Source organism: Bombina bombina, chromosome 7 (assembly GCF_027579735.1).
Source record: "Bombina bombina isolate aBomBom1 chromosome 7, aBomBom1.pri, whole genome shotgun sequence".
Lineage (NCBI taxonomy): Eukaryota > Metazoa > Chordata > Amphibia > Anura > Bombinatoridae > Bombina > Bombina bombina.
In genome coordinates this window covers 6,570,302-6,591,031 of record NC_069505.1, presented here as the reverse complement: position 1 = coordinate 6,591,031, position 20,730 = coordinate 6,570,302, and the positions used below count along the sequence as shown (strand labels likewise).

Sequence of the window (20,730 nt, the reverse complement as noted above, 5' to 3'; positions counted from 1 at the left end):
CTCTTCCAGGATATTAGCAGCTTACTTATTTTGGTGAAAATGGCCCTTGGTGATCATTAGGAGCATAAATGTTCACTAACAGAATTGGTGTATTGTGTATCAATTCCCTTACTATGAGGTATCTCCCCTCCTTATCAGTGATTATTTCTTCCTCCTTAAAGTTAAGAGAGGCATGTAGCAGTATAGAAACACCACATTTTTTCTTATTATTGATAGCATGATATTTAATAGGGAAAAGTTTATCCCAAAATTTGGGTGTCGTGGTGGAGGTGAGGTGGGTCTCCTGAATCATCACTGTTAGCTTTTTGAGCTTTATACTCTATAATGGCTTTCTTTCTTTTTATATTGGAATTAAGGCCCCTGGCATTATGTGAGATTATCTTAATCTGCATGGTAACTTTTTATTTTTAAGCTGAATAACATCTAGGAAACCTTGGTACCTGTAGCCTATACGGGCCGGAGATGTGGGACCTTTGCACACTGGGAGGATACCTTCATATTTGGAGTGTCTTAATGAACCTGTTTTTCGTGATTGTTGTGCCTGAACCTTTAGAACTGAACAATAAAACATAAAACAGTTAAATATAACATTCAAACTGGGTGCCACAAACTGCACCTGCAAAATTTTTGACCTTCTGGTCAGTATTCAACTCTGGAATAGTCTTGTTATAACTTTCTTATTTTCTATAATCTGACATTATACCTTGAGGGAGAAAACATACCAGCAAAAAGAGAGTGAAGGATAGAGATCGGTATGAAAAGTAAGAGAAAAAGAAAAGAGAGGGACAATACAATTTTCCATTACAACTCGTGTACTAATGTATCTTTCCATTATACCTTATATCCAGTCCAACTGTGTGAGGTAAAGTTCGAACTCTTATGGATCTTCTCACCCTAGTTCCATAAGGATGTAATCAGATATTATACCTTGAGGCAGAAAACATATCAGCAAATGGAGAATGAAGGATTGAGATAAGTAGAGAAAGTAAGAGAAAAAGGAAAAAAGAAAGGAGAGAGAGACAATACACTTTTCAATTACCATTCATGGACTAATGTCTCCTTCAATTATACCTTATACCTAGTCCAACTGTGTGAGGTAAAGTTCGTACTCTTAATAATCTTCTCATCCTAACTCCATAAGGATGTCTTCTTCAATGGACAGGAGGATTCTCCTCGCTGTTGGAGTTCTGGTCTTCATTGGAGGGTGTAGTTGGTCTTGATTTTTTTGGGTTACCTTTTTTAGTGACCATAGACCATTCTCTCTGGGGTGGTCTTCTCGCTGTGTGGTCTGCGTTGTGGGTTCTTCCATTGTTATATCCAGTTTGTTCAGTGTCATTTGTCCCTCCTCTAGTGACGAGCAAGAATACAAGGTATTCTGGTGAGTAAAGATCAACTTGAAGGGAAAGTTCCAGCGGTACCTTATCTTCTCTTTAAGTGCTTCTACAATTGGTTTCATTTCACGTCTTTTTCTCAGTGTTATGGGAGATAGATCCGTATATATTTGGATATTGTGTCCCTCATAGGTGATCGACTTAGCTTGTCTTGCTGCCTGCAAAATCATCTCCTTGACATGATAATAATGTAGTTTAACTATAATGTCTTTGGTTTTGGATTGGGAGGGTCTGGTGAGGGCTCTGTGGATTCTATCGAATAGCAGCATGTTGATTTCTGTATCTGGAATTAGTTGGTGGAATATTTCCGTAACATCCGCTTGGAGATTTTTGTAATCTTCTGGGAGGTTTCTGATTCTTAGGTTTGATCTTCTAGATCTGTTTTCTAAGTCTTCCACCTGCTCTTCAAGCTTTTTGATATATATAGCATGGTCTAACAGGGTGTGTTTGATTTGGGGAATCTCTTCCGTGATATCATCAATTTTGTTTTCCAATTCTGTTGTCCTTCCCCCTATTTCTCTTATGTCCTTTTTGAGGTCATGTATTGCTGTTTTCAACTCTTCATGGAAGAAGTATTTGATCTGGGTTAACAGTTCGTTGTTTGGAATATCTTTTCCTATTTGGCTATCCTCTTCTGTTGATTCTACTTCAGTAGGTAGCTTTGTTGGAGAGGCCGCTTTATCTATGAGTTTAAGTTTAAGCTGCGACTTAGATAAGCAGTCCTTTACTGTTTGGTTCCTGCTCTTCATCTTAGAGAGTGACCTCTTTCAGAAAATATGTTATAGAGTTAATCTAAGTTACAGATATATTGAAAACACGACCCTTGTATTTTCCTTTGCTCGCCTCCCTTTCCTCCTCCATCCGTTTTACAAAAACATAAGTTAGTTGCTGGGCAGCATTTTAACAGATTATAACTTCATTGTCTCTTTAAGACTACTCCAGGTTGAATTTTTATAAGCTTAACCAAACATTGCAGAGTTTAAATCTTTTTCTAAAGTGCTGAATGTATTTTTAGTATCCCAGGGCCTTACGTTCTAGTGTCCACGTGACAGCTTTTACCACAGATATTCTCGCTAAAAGTGTCCCACTCTCGCCCTGATGAGGTGCAGAGTCAGGTTAGTGAGATGTTACCTGCTGTGGCAAACTTAGAACTACTTAAGTTAAGAGCCCTGAATCTGTTATTAGTGACTTCTCATGCTCATTGCCTAGTTAGGCATATGGTTAGTCAGTCTGCTTCTTTTAGATGTTATATGCTTTGGGAACTTCCCCCAATATCTTCTATTTTTATTGTAGAAAATGAGCCAGTTTATAATGCCCACTCACTCTCAATGTAAAATTTTGTGAAAGATTGATATATCGAGTGGATGTACAGTTCAGTCTTAAAAGTGATGATGTATCAGAGAAAAGAAAAAAGAAATGGCGATTTTCCCGCCACTCACCCTTATGTTGTTGGTCCCTGATGTAGTCTCCAGAGCATATATGTGATTTCCAGAAGCTCTTTTCACCTTCTTTTTGTCTGATCTTCTCAGTCTTCACTTCCCAGCAATGACTCCTGAGGCCTCCCCCACCTCCTCTGATGAAAAACCTTCTGGTAAGCTGCTCACCTTTTAAAGCTTAATTTTGGCTTGCTGCATCTAAGACAAGGGTCAGATCTGTGTAGACTGAGAGGTCGGATGGTTAGGAGTTTATATATGATGAATTTGGCCCTTTGCTGTTCTGTCTCCGGTCCGGGGTACGCCGCATCCCCAGCCTTTCCTGAGTTTGGCCTGGTCCTGAAAATCGTATCACTCGAAAATGGCTTAAAAACGCCTGAAATTTGTCCTGCTGCCTCTCAGTAGTATTTGGAAGCACACAGGACCAAATGTACACTGCTAAATTGTTTTTGGATGAATTTTTATTATTCTTAGGGTCTGAATACATTTTTCGAATGAGACCTTCTATGGGAAGATTCTTTCTCAGTACACTCTGTGAATATTTTTCAGGAGTATTTATACCAGTTGTTTAGCAGGAACAGGGATTGTGTTTCTATTCAATTCTGTTTTTTGTCCCAAAAGAAGAAAGGTTTATTCAGTCCAATCTTGGATCTGAAGACTTTATATTGTTTTATAAGAGTCTCAACATTCAAGTTGGCGACTATAAGATCTATTATGCCTTTTGTTCAGCAAGGTCATTTCATGTCCACTCAATTTAGTTGAAATAATTTTTATTGCTTTACATACAACAATTACAATTCACATTGTTCCATATTACACAACATATCATCTTCCTTGACCCCTAGAAGAGATCACCAGTCCAGTATACAATAAGTCTCTGTTTGGAGATTATATTTAAAAGTCTGTCAGCTTCAAAAAGTGAACAAACATAGCTTTTGTTTTAATTATTTTTAAGTATAGATCATCATTGCCCCAGTGTTGCATGTCTAGATCTATATTCAAACATTATGAGGGAAGGATAGAGAGAACAGCAAGCATAGTCATCTCAGGCACCTTTTCTCTTCTCCCTTCTACTTACCCCCCTTGTTTATTTTTGTGCATCCCCCCCCTCCCCCCAAACACCCTAATAACATGAACAAACTAACAAACCATTAAACTATATCCAACTTGCCTGTCATCTCTTTCCTCCTTCAGCAAATCCGGGAAGGGGGCCCCCACCAACCTTTAGTTTGATTTAGGTCTCTGTTTTTCACTGAACGACTTATTTCACCCCACAGTTCCTGTCAACAGTCCATGTCTCCTATCGCTAGGATAGTCTCCTTCTACTTCCCGTCCCCTTAGTATCCTGCCATGATCCAGTAGTCCCACACTTTTAAGAATTGGTCATAGTTATTTTGTATGTGAGCTGCCGTCTCCGACATTCTATATGTAATTTGAATCTTGTCTTTCACTTCCCCCCCATGAGGGTGCGCCTGTTTTCCAATACCTCGCAACACAGATTCTAGTGGCTGTGCATAGAGTGTGTTCATTCAACAATGCCTGTGGAGCCGTGAGGGAAATATTCTCAGAAAGCACCTCGCTTAGTAATTCAGAAAGCTTAGACCACACTTGTTTATCCTGTGGGCAATCACACCACATATGGATGTATGTCCCTCTCTCAGCACATCCTCTATAACAGGACTTGTTGCCCCTTTGGACATAATGGGAGGTTATAATAGCGGTGAGGTACCATCTGAAAGATGTTTTAATACAATTTTCTCTGAAATCTGCACTGATTAGCCCTTTAGTCGAATTGTGTAATAGTGTTTCCCACTCCTCTAAAGAATATTCTTTGTTTAACTCTTCTTCCCACTTTTCCATCAATGAAGATTTAGAGGTGATTTTGGTTTTCTGTATTGTTAGGTATATGGCTGAGATTAGTTTTTTGTGGCGTTCAGTTGTGTTGCAGAAATGTTCAAGTGTAGTTAATCGTTTTTCAGTACTATGTGTCTTAAATTTGTTTATAGCTGAGGCCACTTGTAAGTATAAAAACCATTGTAGTTTCTCGGGGTTAATTTTCTCCTGTATTTGTTGGTATGTAGCTACTTTATTTTTATTTATTTTTTTTATTTTTTTTTTTAAATATATTTTTTATTTGAGGTTGCAAAAGTAATACAGGCAAACAGAAAAAAAAAACAAGAACATAGTTTCAATGACATAGGAAAATCACTGTACCATGTACATGTTGAGTGTCATTAAGTAAACAATTAATCCCCAAGTCATGCAAATAGATTTTAACCTCTAAGTTTTCAATTAATAGATAAATAAACATCCCCTTACAACATAATAGAAAATCAGGGACAATAATTCCCCTTAATGAAACATAAAGGTCTCCTGGAAAAGAATTGAGAACAGGGTAGGGAATTTTAGGGGAAAGATAAGAAATGAAATAACAAAATGGGCCACTTTTGGACCCTAATTGTAAACAAGTAGCTTGTAATGTAAGATTGAGTGAACACAAAATAGTTTGCAGAGTACTGTGTTAATAAGGTAGGGAGGGAGGGAGAACTTTCAGATGGTCTGACATCTATGAATAAATATGTTATGGAGCTGTAATATTTAGGTGCTCAGCCTAATATATAGTGTTGACACAGCTATGTATGGAGTTAGAGGCATGGACCTCCACTATATGTTCCTATGAGACTATATGGGGGAATATAAGGGGATCTATTAGAGCCTAATGGAGCTTTTGTAGCAGTAAAGCTAAGTGTGTATATGATATGTGGAACTTGACTGCCATCTAGTGGTGAGATGTTTCTATGAAAGATAGCTTACTTGCGATACCATCTTCCTAAGGATCAAGAATACAACGGCAGTTAATGCATATGAGGGTGTTGTCAAATAATCAACTCAAGTTCCAGGGCAGAATTGAACACATATAGAGGTACAGTCAAGAGTGTAAAAAATATACAGCTATGTCTGAATGGAAAATGCTATATCTATCTGCAGGACAACCCTAGCTTTAGTTAGATTTAAGAAAAAACAAAAAAAACAAACAGAAAGCAAAGGTACTATACATGGCTAAAGAGCCGGTAAACAAAACAGGACCAAGTAGATAGCATAAGGAACTCAGTACAGCTAATTTGGTGTAACTGTGTTTCCTAATATAATTTTGCGAGAGCAAGTTAACTTTAAGCAAACCGGCAGTGATATGACTTAGCAACATAATCATGCAGACACCATAAGTCTCGTTGGTAAGATACCTCTTAGTAAAATCTCGGACACAAAATCCTCATAAACTTATCTATAACAAGGTTTATGCCAACACAGTTTTATGTCAACACAGTTTCATGCTAACACAGTTCTTTTTAAATAAAACAGCCCTAACTAAATACCCAGAATATTAGCCATTGTCTCCTCGCTACAACGGACATCTGCACAGTTCCCCATGATTTTGTCTGTAAGGAAGGATGGGAGTAAGCAGATGTGCGGGTGGCACCGCAGGTGATCGCTAGGATAGTTAATGGGTTGTAGCGTCGGATCAGCGACAGTGTGGCCCTTTGAGTAATCTGAATTGACGCATGTTACCTGTATTGACCACAAATAACCGGCCATGCGACAGCAGTTTAGGGATAAGATAAGGGATCAGCCTACACCGGTTCTGCGCTGCTGGTAACAGCTTCCATACAAAAAATGCAGCATCTCCCCGGACAAATCTGCCTCCCCTGATTCAGCCCCATGAGTCCCAGCTGAAGCCCCTGGAGTAGTGACGTAGGACCAGGGGAGTGTAGCTGCAAGTCTCAGAACCCGAGTGGAATAAACAGGTACTTTTGTAAGGGAGGGCAGCAGGATCCTCCGTGGGTCTAGGATTTTGTTTACTTGCTGCTCCTGTGTCTGCAGCATGGGTCCTTTTGCAGTATTCTCCCCCTTGCATTTGGCGTCCTTTATCAGTGTGGGTCTCCTCTCCAGACTGGCCAAGATCTCCTTCTGTTCGCCTAACGGCGTATCCAAAGTGTTTAAGTCCCAATTTAGGTAGCTTTCACGATTAAGTGAATGTTGTATGTGTGTGGTAGTTAAAGCCACAACAGGTGCTTGGAGCGGATACGTGCTAAATTTGGTATGCAGTTCCTGTGAAGCCTGCGGCTCTCCTTTAGCCCTTGCACATGTGTCTTTTAGAGAGGCATATTCCTCATCGATAATTGCACACAGCTTAATGTAGTGAGAATCCAGCATGGCTGCGACCTCCCGTAGAATCCATTTAGAGTCCAGTGCCATAGTGAGGGGATAATGCGTTAATAGTATGCAGAGGCGTTATGTCCCTTGTTTCTGAAGGTAGTATTAGGTCTGCTGTTAGGAGTTATATCACGGACTATTCTCCCTTTCTTTTCTTTTCTGCAAAAAGCATCAATAGTAGTAAGTAGTACTACTCGTAACCCCAGTCTCCTAGGGGGGGGAATATGCGGCAGCCCCGGCTCCACAAACCGGCAAACACTGTGTGAATGCAGCAGCCGTGAGGCCTAACTATAGAGCATAGGCAAAGATTAATCCAGAGTTCCTCCCAGGGTTGACACATTCTTGAATCCTGTAGTAGTTAGCTGGGATCTAGCTGTGAAGTAGACTCAGATTTAGAGGAAAACCATAAAATTATCATGTAAAACTCCAAAGTAGAGCCAGGAGCTCCCTCAAGACACGTCTTGCCGCTACAGCTGTAGGCTCCGCCCCCCAGCTACTTTATTTTTATGTAAAAAATCTGCTACCCTATATAGCCCTTTGTTTTCCCACTTCCCTACATGCCTGTGAAAGTCCGTCTTCAAAAGGGTCCTTATTGGTCGCACTAACGAGTCCTCTGGTATTAGATTTAAAGTTCTGGACAGCGAAGTCCAAACTTGCATCATCTCAGTCGTTACCTTTGAATCCGATCTTCCTTTAAAGGGATGTCCTGATTGATCCCAAAGTATATCGTCTGGGTTTTTGTAGTCTGTCATGAGCGTCTCTATTCGTACCCTTAGAAAGTCCTCTGGTTTCTTACTCAACAGGGTAGTCTGTGCCCCCCCCCCCACTGTCTATGTTGCTGTAGGACATGAGATGGGATTCTAGCTTTTTTATTACCCCTTAGGAAACCGACCAAGTCAGTTTGTAGCTTGCTAAGGTCGATCAAAGGTATTTGAATTGGAAGGGCCATAAAGAGGTACAGAAGCCTCGGAAGGATGTTCATTTCTCCAACATAGGTGTGTCCGGTCCACGGCGTCATCCTTACTTGTGGGATATTCTCCTCCCCAACAGGAAATGGCAAAGAGCCCAGCAAAGCTGGTCACATGATCCCTCCTAGGCTCCGCCTTCCCCAGTCATTCTCTTTGCCGTTGTACAGGCAACATCTCCACGGAGATGGCTTAGAGTTTTTTAGTGTTTAACTGTAGTTTTTATTATTCAATCAAGAGTTTGTTATTTTAAAATAGTGCTGGTATGTACTATTTACTCTGAAACAGAAAAGAGATGAAGATTTCTGTTTGTAAGAGGAAAATGATTTTAGCAACCGTTACTAAAATCGATGGCTGTTTCCACACAGGACTGTTGAGAGGAATTAACTTCAGTTGGGGGAAACAGGGAGCAGACTTTTGCTGCTTGAGGTATGACACATTTCTAACAAGACGATGTAATGCTGGAAGCTGTCATTTTCCCTATGGGATCCGGTAAGCCATTTTTATTACATGAAGAGAAAAAAGGGCTTCACAAGGGCTTTTAAGACTGTAGACATTTTCTGGGCTAAAACGATTTATATATAAGCATATTTTATACTCCATAACCTTGAGGAATTATTTTAATCTTGGGAACTATGTAAAATAAAAGGCAGGCACTGTATTGGACACCTTATTCTCTAGGGACTTTCCCTAATCATAGGCAGAGTCTCATTTTCGCGCCTCTATTGCGCACTTGTTTTTGGGAAGCATGACATGCAGATGCATGTGTGAGGAGCTCTGATACATAGAAAAGACTTTCTGAAGGCGTCATTTGGTATCGTATTCCCCTTTGGGCTTGGTTGGGTCTCAGCAAAGCAGATACCAGGGACTGTAAAGGGGTTAAATATAAAAACGGCTCCGGTTCCGTTATTTTAAGGGTTAAAGCTTCCAAATTTGGTGTGCAATACTTTTAAGGCTTTAAGACACTGTGGTGAAATTTTGGTGAATTTTGAACAATTCCTTCATACTTTTTCACATATGCAGTAATAAAGTGTGTTCAGTTTAAAATTTAAAGTGACAGTAACGGTTTTATTTTAAAACGTTTTTTGTACTTTGTTATCAAGTTTATGCCTGTTTAACATGTCTGAACTACCAGATAGACTGTGTTCTGTATGTGGGGAAGCCAAGGTTCCTTCTCATTTAAATAGATGTGATTTATGTGACACAAAATTTAGAGAAAATGATGCCCAAGATGATTCCTCAAGTGAGGGGAGTAAGCATGGTACTGCATCATCCCCTCCTTCGTCTACACCAGTCTTGCCCACACAGGAGGCCCCTAGTACATCTAGTGCGCCAATACTCCTTACTATGCAACAATTAACGGCTGTAATGGATAATTCTATCAAAAACATTTTAGCCAAAATGCCCACTTATCAGCGAAAGCGCGACTGCTCTGTTTTAGAAAATACTGAAGAGCATGAGGACGCTGATGATATTGGTTCTGAAGTGCCCCTACACCAGTCTGAGGGGGCCAGGGAGGTTTTGTCTGAGGGAGAAATTTCAGATTCAGGGAAAATTTCTCAACAAGCTGAACCTGATGTGATTACATTTAAATTTAAATTGGAACATCTCCGCGCTCTGCTTAAGGAGGTGTTATCTACTCTGGATGATTGTGAGAATTTGGTCATTCCAGAGAAATTATGTAAAATGGACAAGTTCCTAGAGGTCCCGGGGCCCCCCGAAGCTTTTCCTATACCCAAGCGGGTGGCGGACATTGTAAATAAAGAATGGGAAAGGCCCGGTATACCTTTCGTCCCTCCCCCCATATTTAAAAAATTGTTTCCTATGGTCGACCCCAGAAAGGACTTATGGCAGACAGTCCCCAAGGTCGAGGGGGCGGTTTCTACTCTAAACAAACGCACCACTATACCCATAGAAGATAGTTGTGCTTTCAAAGATCCTATGGATAAAAAATTAGAGGGTTTGCTTAAAAAGATGTTTGTTCAGCAAGGTTACCTTCTACAACCAATTTCATGCATTGTTCCTGTCACTACAGCAGCGTGTTTCTGGTTCGATGAACTAGAAAAGGCGCTCAATAATAATTCTTCTTCTTATGAGGAGATTATGGACAGAATTCATGCTCTCAAATTGGCTAATTCTTTCACCCTAGATGCCACTTTGCAATTGGCTAGGTTAGCGGCGAAAAATTCTGGTTTTGCTATTGTGGCGCGCAGAGCGCTTTGGCTAAAATCTTGGTCAGCGGATGCGTCTTCCAAGAACAAATTGCTTAACATTCCTTTCAAGGGGAAAACGCTGTTTGGCCCTGACTTGAAAGAGATTATCTCTGATATCACTGGGGGCAAGGGCCACGCCCTTCCTCAGGATAGGTTTTTCAAAGCCAAAAATAAACCTAATTTTCGTCCCTTTCGCAGAAACGGACCAGCCCCAAGTGCTACGTCCTCTAAGCAAGAGGGTAATACTTCTCAAGCCAAGCCAGCCTGGAGGCCAATGCAAGGCTGGAACAAAGGAAAGCAGGCCAAGAAACCTGCCACTGCTACCAAGACAGCATGAGATGTTGGCCCCCGATCCGGGACCGGATCTGGTGGGGGGCAGACTCTCTCTCTTCGCTCAGGCTTGGGCAAGAGATGTTCTGGATCCTTGGGCACTAGAAATAGTCTCCCAAGGTTATCTTCTGGAATTCAAGGGGCTTCCCCCAAGGGGGAGGTTCCACAGGTCTCAATTGTCTTCAGACCTCATAAAAAAACAGGCATTCTTACATTGTGTAGAAGACCTGTTAAAAATGGGAGTGATTCATCCTGTTCCATTAGGAGAACAAGGGATGGGGTTCTACTCCAATCTGTTCGTAGTTCCCAAAAAAGAGGGAACATTCAGACCAATCTTAGATCTCAAGATCCTAAACAAGTTTCTCAAGGTTCCATCGTTCAAAATGGAAACCATTCGAACAATTCTTCCTTCCATCCAGGAAGGTCAATTCATGACCACGGTGGATTTAAAGGATGCGTATCTACATATTCCTATCCACAAGGAACATCATCGGTTCCTAAGGTTCGCATTCCTGGACAAGCATTACCAGTTTGTGGCACTTCCGTTCGGATTAGCCACTGCTCCAAGAATTTTCACAAAGGTACTAGGGTCCCTTCTAGCGGTGCTAAGACCAAGGGGCATTGCAGTAGTACCTTACTTGGACGACATTCTGATTCAAGCGTCGTCTCTTCCACAAGCAAAGGCTCACACGGACATTGTCCTGGCCTTTCTCAGATCTCACCGGTGGAAAGTGAACGTAGAAAAAAGTTCGCTATCTCCGTCAACAAGGGTTCCCTTCTTGGGAACAATAATAGACTCCTTAGAAATGAGGATTTTTCTGACAGAGGTCAGAAAATCAAAACTTCTAAACTCTTGTCAAATACTTCATTCTGTTCCTCTTCCTTCCATAGCGCAGTGCATGGAAGTAATAGGTTTGATGGTAGCGGCAATGGACATAGTTCCTTTTGCGCAAATTCATCTAAGACCATTACAACTGTGCATGCTCAGTCAGTGGAATGGGGACTATACAGACTTGTCTCCGACGATACAAGTAGATCAGAGGACCAGAGATTCACTACGTTGGTGGCTGTCCCTGGACAACCTGTCACAGGGGATGAGCTTCCGCAGACCAGAGTGGGTCATTGTCACGACCGACGCCAGTCTGGTGGGCTGGGGCGCGGTCTGGGGACCCCTGAAAGCTCAGGGTCTTTGGTCTCGGGAAGAATCTCTTCTCCCGATAAATATTCTGGAACTGAGAGCGATATTCAATGCTCTCAAGGCTTGGCCTCAGCTAGCAAAGGCCAAGTTCATACGGTTTCAATCAGACAACATGACGACTGTTGCGTACATCAACCATCAGGGGGGAACAAGGAGTTCCCTGGCGATGGAAGAAGTGACCAAAATCATTCAATGGGCGGAGACTCACTCCTGCCACTTGTCTGCAATCCACATCCCAGGAGTGGAAAATTGGGAAGCGGATTTTCTGAGTCGTCAGACATTTCATCCGGGGGAGTGGGAACTCCATCCGGAAATCTTTGCCCAAATTACTCAATTGTGGGGCATTCCAGACATGGATCTGATGGCCTCTCGTCAGAACTTCAAGGTTCCTTGCTACGGGTCCAGATCCAGGGATCCCAAGGCGACTCTAGTAGATGCACTAGTAGCACCTTGGACCTTCAAACTAGCTTATGTATTCCCGCCGTTTCCTCTCATCCCCAGGCTGGTAGCCAGGATCAATCAGGAGAGGGCATCGGTGATCTTGATAGCTCCTGCGTGGCCACGCAGGACTTGGTATGCAGACCTGGTGAATATGTCATCGGCTCCACCATGGAAGCTACCTTTGAGACGAGACCTTCTTGTTCAAGGTCCGTTCGAACATCCGAATCTGGTCTCACTCCAACTGACTGCTTGGAGATTGAACGCTTGATCTTATCAAAGCGAGGGTTCTCAGATTCTGTCATTGATACTCTTGTTCAGGCCAGAAAGCCTGTAACTAGAAAAATCTACCACAAAATATGGAAAAAATATATCTGTTGGTGTGAATCTAAAGGATTCCCTTGGGACAAGGTAAAAATTCCTAAGATTCTATCCTTTCTTCAAGAAGGTTTGGAGAAAGGATTATCTGCAAGTTCTTTGAAGGGACAGATTTCTGCCTTGTCTGTGTTACTTCACAAAAAGCTGGCAGCTGTGCCAGATGTTCAAGCCTTTGTTCAGGCTCTGGTTAGAATCAAGCCTGTTTACAAACATTTGACTCCTCCTTGGAGTCTCAATTTAGTTCTTTCAGTTCTTCAGGGGGTTCCGTTTGAACCCTTACATTCCGTTGATATTAAGTTATTATCTTGGAAAGTTTTGTTTTTGGTTGCAATTTCTTCTGCTAGAAGAGTTTCAGAATTATCTGCTCTGCAGTGTTCTCCTTATCTGGTGTTCCATGCAGATAAGGTGGTTTTACGTACTAAACCTGGTTTTCTTCCGAAAGTTGTTTCTAACAAAAACATTAACCAGGAGATAGTCGTGCCTTCTTTGTGTCCGAATCCAGTTTCAAAGAAGGAACGTTTGTTGCACAATTTGGATGTAGTTCGTGCTCTAAAATTCTATTTAGATGCTACAAAGGATTTTAGACAAACATCTTCTTTGTTTGTTGTTTATTCTGGTAAAAGGAGAGGTCAAAAAGCAACTTCTACCTCTCTCTCTTTTTGGATTAAAAGCATCATCAGATTGGCTTACGAGACTACCGGACGGCAGCCTCCTGAAAGAATCACAGCTCACTCTACTAGGGCTGTGGCTTCCACATGGGCCTTCAAGAACGAGGCTTCTGTTGATCAGATATGTAAGGCAGCGACTTGGTCTTCACTGCACACTTTTACTAAATTTTACAAATTTGATACTTTTGCTTCTTCTGAGGCTATTTTTGGGAGAGAGGTTTTGCAAGCCGTGGTGCCTTCCATCTAGGTGACCTGATTTGCTCCCTCCCTTCATCCGTGTCCTAAAGCTTTGGTATTGGTTCCCACAAGTAAGGATGACGCCGTGGACCGGACACACCTATGTTGGAGAAAACAGAATTTATGTTTACCTGATAAATTACTTTCTCCAACGGTGTGTCCGGCCCACGGCCCGCCCTGGTTTTTTAATCAGGTCTGATAATTTATTTTCTTTAACTACAGTCACCACGGTATCATATGATTTCTCCTATGCAAATATTCCTCCTTTACGTCGGTCGAATGACTGGGGAAGGCGGAGCCTAGGAGGGATCATGTGACCAGCTTTGCTGGGCTCTTTGCCATTTCCTGTTGGGGAGGAGAATATCCCACAAGTAAGGATGACGCCGTGGACCGGACACACCGTTGGAGAAAGTAATTTATCAGGTAAACATAAATTCTGTTTTTAATTGCCGATAGTCGGCCATACCATGAGAAACCACCTTTTTTCCATATATTAATCTTTCCTGATCATTTTGTATAGAGGGATATAGTTCAACCTATATAGATCCTCTGTATTATGTGAAATTTTAATCCCTAAATATTTGATCGACTCTTTGGACCATGAGAATTCAAAGTTGGTTTCAATGAGTTTTTTAGTATGATCAGGTAGGGCTATAGGAACAGCTTCACATTTTTCTAAGTTGACCTTGTATCCCGATATATCTGAGTAATCTTGCAGTACTCGTATAGGTTAGGGAGAGACACCAGTGGCTTAGTCATTGTAAGCAGAACATCGTCCGCAAACAAAGACACCTTAAAGTCCTGCCCTTTGAGTGAAACTCCATGTATATCTGGGGTCAGACGAATTGTCACTGCTAGTGGTTCTATACAAATCGCGAATAAAAGTGGCGAAAGTGAGCAGCCCTGTCTAGTTCCATTTAATATCCTTATAAGCTGAGATTGATAACCCGCCGCCCTTACATTAGCTGTGGGGTGAGAATAAATGCTTTTAATGGCTTGGACAAACGCACCATGGAAGCCCAGTCTATCCAAAACCTCTAACATAAAGTTCCATTCTATTCTGTCGAACGCCTTCTGCGCGTCCAGCGAAAGAACTAGAGAAGGCGTTCTCGTTTTGCTAAGGTATTCAATCAGGGAGACTGTATGTCTCGTATTATCTGGGGCTTCTCTATCTAGTATAAAGCCTACCTGATCAGGGTGGATCAAGTTTGGCAGATTTACTTTAAGTCTATTTGCTAGAATTTTGGTAAAGATCTTAATGTCCTGATTAATCAGGGAAATGGGTCGATAATTTTTGCATAGCTTTGGATTTTTTCCTGGTTTGGGTATAACTACTATTTTGGCTTGTAAAATTTCTCGGGGAATTTCCTTACCTTGCATAATATCATTGCACAGTGAAACTATATGTGGGACTAGAACCGATCTATAGAGTTGGTAATATTCACCTGGAAACCCGTCCGGGCCTGCTGCTTTTCCTGGTTTAAGCTCTTTTATAGCATTAAGGACCTCCCTGGGCGTTACCCCTGCATTTAATCCCTCTACGGCCTCTGTGTCTAAGGGTGTCATTTTTAGCTTCATCTAGGAATCTAGTCCTAAGTCGTTCTGTCCGATCGTCATGCTTTGTTTTGTCTCCATCATAAAGATGGGCGTAGTATTGGGCAAAGGTGTCGGCTATTTCTTGAGGGTTTGAGGTACAAAAACCGTCATTTTTTTTTCTAGGTATGGTATAGTGAAAGATCTAGTTTTCTCCCTAAGCTTGTGGGTCAGATATTTATCCGGCTTATTGGAATATAAAAAGTATTGTGATTTTAATCTGTGTGCTGCCCTTACAGAGGACTTATTCATAATTGTTGCTAATTCTAATCTTTTGGCTTGTAGTTGTGCAAATATTCTTGGTGACAAGTTTTGTTGGTGTGACCTAGTGAGGTCATCTATTTGTTTTTGTAGGGTGTCTGTCTGAAGTCTAATAGCTTTAGTTAAATCTCCCTTTTCCTTAATAAGTAGGCCTCTAATGTAGGGTTTATGTGCCGCCCAGATAGTAATAGGATTAGAGGTAGTTCCCACATTGAAATCCCAGTATTCTGACAATGCTTTGGATATGGACTCGCTTGCCTTGGGTTTGGAGGACATATGGATCAAAGTTCCAGGACCGTGTTGCAGTAGTTTGGCATGTCTTTTTAATGTCTATTTGGACTATAGAGTGGTCTGACCAGGCGCATGCATGAATCGTGGAAGAAGCCAGATCTGGAATTAGTGTTTGGCTTACATAAATATAATCTAATTTGGAGTAAGATCTATGTGCAAACGAGTAATATGTATAGTCATTTGTTTTACCATATAAAGTATCCCACATATCTAAAATGTAATGTGATAGAAAGACCTCTCTTATTTTTTTGTTTATGGAGTTATGTCTCAATTGTTTTTGGGATAGTGTGGTTTTATCTGTACTTTGGTGTGCGTACATGGACACATTAAAATCTCCTCCCAAAATTATCCTGGAGTGTGACCATTGGGTCAAGAGGTGAGAGACACGAGAAAAGAAAGTTGCCTGTGTTTCATTTGGTGCATATACGTTACAAAAGACTGATTGTCCCTGATTGTCTCCTCTACCACAAAACCAACCGATTGATGTATCAGTATTGATACTCCCCTTTTTTCCTTTCTTTTATAGAGTGATAGTGCTGACTATACCCTCTAGCCCAGTATTTCGGTATGACTTCCCTGGTAAAGTGTGTCTCCTGTAGCAAAATATTAGCTTTTAATCTAGTGTATTGGCTTAATGCTGTCCTACGCTTTAGGTTGGTGTTGAGGCCCCTAACGCTGTGATATCAGTCGAAGGCTTCCAGCCATTACTCACAGTTCTGTAGGTGGGGCCTCCCCCCCGGATCCGCCTTCTCGTCATTCATCATGATTGCATGTAGACATGGTTGGAAAGATTCTCCCGTGTGAGATGATTCATACAGGTTAACGAGATAACATGACAGGACAAAAACAAAATTGTAGGAATTTCCATTAAATAACAGTTTGATAAACAACTAGAGCATAATACCTGAAGCTAGGAAATCTATTCACCCCATGATGAGAGAACAGAAAAAGAAAAAAAAAAAAAAAAGAAAAAAAAAATAGTCCCAACCAACCCTCTCCCCCCCCTTCCCCCTATAAAGTTAAACTATGGTCTATGAAAACCTAACATGCTAAAACTGTAAATATGTTAATTGTAGCTGCTTAAAAAAGAAAAATTGGCTTCAGGTAAAGTAGCAATTATTAATTTCTAAACATTGCATATTACACATCCCTTCAATTAAGCTAAGTACTCTCTAAACCTGCTACCTAAAGAACTTTAACTTTTCCCAGTACCATTTCTTTAGGAAGATCCAGTGTCTACCAAGGCTCCACATTTGCCGATTACTACCCTTACAGTGATATTGGGTATAAAAAAAGCAAGATCCTTGTCTCCCCCTTTCCAGGAAAGATGGGATAAAACTTTTGCAGTTGAATATCTAATGAGTGAAGAATGTCAAGACTTGGCTTTTCTCTTCGGTACCCTAGTCCACTTTTGTCTTTGCTGTTGAGCCGGGCTTAACGAAGCCAGGGTTAAGTCCTCTGATTGCTTCATCTGTGAGATCTCAGGAGGATCCAGTTGCAGCCTGCGACATATTTCCGGAATCTCTGACACTTCTGAGGTTTAGTGATCTGCCATTGTGTTGAATATATAGACTGAAGGGGAAACCCCAACGGTACCCAATCTGATTCTTTCTCAATAAAGTAGTGAGCGGTCTTAGAGAGCTTCTCCTTTGGAGTGTCCTTATACAAAGGTCTTGCTAAAATTGTACTACCGTACCCTGGAATTTAAAAGTGGGATGCTTCCTTGCTGCTGAGAGAATTCCTTCTTTTTCTGGAAATCTGAGAAACTTGACGATAACATCTCTGGTAGGTGCTTCATCTTTTGGCTTGACCCGTAATGCTCTGTGAGCTCTTTCCATTTCAAATTTCTCTTCACCCACTTCTCCAGTGATAGCTTGAAATAATTGGTGTAAATAGTTGGGTAATTCTTCCGTCGAGACAGTCTCTGGAATCCCCTTCAGCCGCAGGTTACACCTGCGACTCCTATTTTCAAGATCTTCCAATTTATCATGCATCTCGCTAACTTCCTGTTGTTGCGTGGAGATCTTCTGTGTTAGATTAGAGAATTCTTCTGTGGTAGAAGTCTCATTTTCTTCCACAGTAGCCACCCTTGAGCCCAATTCTGAGATATCTTGCTTTATCTCTTCTAAACTGCTGGTGACGGTATTTTGAAAAGCATCAAATTTCTCCCAGAGTTTATCAAAGTTCTTGTTAATATCCTATTTAGACACTAGCGCCTTTAGATCCGCTTTTGTAGCAGGAATAGCATCTTCTTCCATAATCTGTGAGTCTGTTTAGGAATCATTATCTTCTTCTATTGCCATGTTAACAGATTCTAGAATTTTCTCACCCCTGGCAGGCTTAAAAAACAAATTGGCTGCTGGTGGTTTAGGCCCCTGGGTAGGCTTGTTCTGCTTCCTAATAGACATAATGTTGGATGGCTGCGATTTACCAGGTCCAGAGCAGTAAGTCAAATCAGGAGAATTTCTGTAGCAATGGGGAATGATTCAGTAATACTTTATAAAGAGGGCCTGCGGGTCTGTATATCAATGACCTGAGGAGCAGTGGAGAAAAGAAAAAAAAAAGGGAATTGCAAGCGTTTATTTTCAGGCTTGTTTTATATTCCCCTCTGCAGCAATATATAACAGCAATATATCAGTTCTCATATGTTGGGTGAGACATAGGCTATTTGTAATATAGCTTAACTCATCCTGTTTCTTTTACTTATAAAGAAGGAATGGTTGCTTCTAATTGTGGGAAGACATGATAGTTATATTATGAAATTGTAGTGTTGGTAAGATATTTCTGTTTCTAGGATTCATTAGGTTATGACATTTTCAGCAGCAATTTATCACAGTATATGATGATCCATCTGCCTCTTTCTAATGCTGTAGCCTGACACTTTTAGTGAGTGAAAATTGTAGGGCCTTTATGTATAATAACTTTTCCCTTGCGTACCGCCCTTTTCCATATCACCTTTTATCCTAGATATATGACCGCTTTAATATGCAGTGCATTTGCAATCTTTGTATGTTTATAGAGCGTCTATACCTCTAAACTTCCCCTCAGACCTTCAACAACTTGCTCACTTCACATGCCCTCTTACCGCACCGGTCTCTAATGGCACCTCTCCTCCTGATCCTTCATGTTCTGCACCGGAGCCTTATAGTTGCAGTAAACCTTATGTTCCCGGTTTCGATTAGTGTCTGGATCGGCTGTGTTTAACAGCCTCTCTTTTAGGGCAGGAGATGTATCCCTTGTCGGCCGTGTGGCTTAAGTGAATGGTGCGATGCTGCTAAGATGAAACTACGCCACACAGTCAAAATGGCGATCGGCACTCACTTGTTCCATTTCCCCCTGGTGTTATATTGCGGTCCTAGTGCCTGGTAACGTTCCAAGCTTCTCCTCAGTAGGTCTACCGCCTTATCCAGGTCAAATAGTGGGTAAATTAGAGTTTAGTTACCCTGATAGCCAGCTAATATTACAGCTTAGCACGGAGCTCACACATCAAGCAGCCATCTGCTTACGGCTCATGTCCACTCAATTTAACAGGACGTTTATCCTCATTTTATTTAATTCAGACCCCTTTTGGTTCTGAGATTATTTTTTTTAGACAAGCTTTACCAATTTGTTGCTTTTCCATTTGGTCTAGCAATAGCTTTATGAATCTTTTTCAAAGATTCTGGGTGACCTTTTTTCTGTAATAAGACAGTAGGGTATTGTGGGGTTTCCTTATTTGGATGGTATCTTGGTATTAGCTTAATATTTTTTTTTATTAGAATCACTCATGCATCAACTAGTTTTGTTTCTTCAAGACATGGTTAGAGGATTTATTTTACCTAAGAGTTTTGTGATTCCTCCGACAAGGGTCACTTCTTTTTGGGTTTCTAGTCGGAATCTGTGTTCATGACTTTGTCTTTATCGGACAAAAGTTGATTGTATTGGTGTTAGCCTGTCTAACTTACAGTCTAGAACATTCTTTTTAGTGGCTATGTGCATGGAAGTTTAGCTATCATAACTGCAGCATCGGACATGGTTCCCTTTTCTAGTTTTTCATCTGATACCACTTTTGCTTTGCATACTGAATCATTGGTGCAGGGATTGTTTTCAGATATCACAGTTGATATTCTTAAATCCCAACACTCAACTCTCTCCGATTTGGTGATTAGACTATCATTGTTTTATTCAAGGGGCCTCCTTTTGTTCATCCTTCCTGGACTGTATTCTTAATGGATTCAAGTCTTACAGGTTGGGGAGCTGTCTGAGGGTCTCTGACAGCACAAGGGGTTTGGAAACTTCAAGAGGCGAGGTTTCCAATCAATATTTTAGAACTCCGTGCTATGCTGAAGTTGTATTCTTCAGATTTAAGCTAGAACACCTCTGCATGTTACTCAAGGAGGTTTTGGCTACCTTGGACGAGACTGATACTACTGTTGTAGTCAACCCTAAGAAATCAAGTAAGCTGAACAAGTAGTTTGATGTTCCCTCCTCTGTGGAGGTTTTCCCTGTGCCAGACCGTGCTACAGAGATTATTGCTCAGGAATGGGAGAGACCTGGTATTCCCTTTTCTCCATCTCCAATTTTCAAGAAAATATTTCCTATAGCAGATTCTATTAAGGCGTCGTGGCAAATGGTTCCTAAAGTGGAAGGGGCAATTTCCACTTTGGCTAAGAGGCCTACTAAGAAGCTGGAGGCGTTGTTAAAGAAAATGTAAGTCCACCAGGGTCTCCAATGGCAGCCTGCAATGTGTATTGCTACTGTCACCAGCGCGGCAGCTTACTGGTTTGATGCGTTGTCCGATTCTATTAGGACAGATACTCCTCTTGAAGAGATCCAGGACAGGATTAAGGCCCTGAAGTTGGCCAATTCCTTTATTACGAATGCTTCCTTACAAGTCATTAAATTAGGAACAAACATTTCTGGTTTTGCCATTCTAGCTCGCAGAGCCTTATGACTAAAGTCTTGGTCTGCGGATGCTTCATTTAAGTCCAAACTTTTGTCGATTCCCCCTACAAGGGTAAGACCTTGTTTGGCTGAAATTATCTCAGATATTACAGGAGGGAAGGGTTCATATCTTCCTCAAGATAAGAAGAATAAGCAGAAGGGACGTCAGAGTAATTTTCGTTGCTTTCGTAACTTTAGA

At 41.2% G+C, this 20,730-nt stretch overlaps 1 protein-coding gene across 1 annotated transcript in view; it reads left to right on the top strand.

Moving 5' to 3' along the window:
* The window catches only part of POLA2 (DNA polymerase alpha 2, accessory subunit), a gene marked incomplete in the record, with an annotated part of 701,000 nt that overhangs the window by 283,991 nt on the left and 396,279 nt on the right, over positions 1–20,730 (top strand). Inside the window, 2 exon segments of the mRNA XM_053688830.1 lie at positions 15,895–15,984; positions 16,135–16,192. Of these exon segments, the coding sequence (XP_053544805.1) occupies positions 15,895–15,984; positions 16,135–16,192 (148 nt within the window).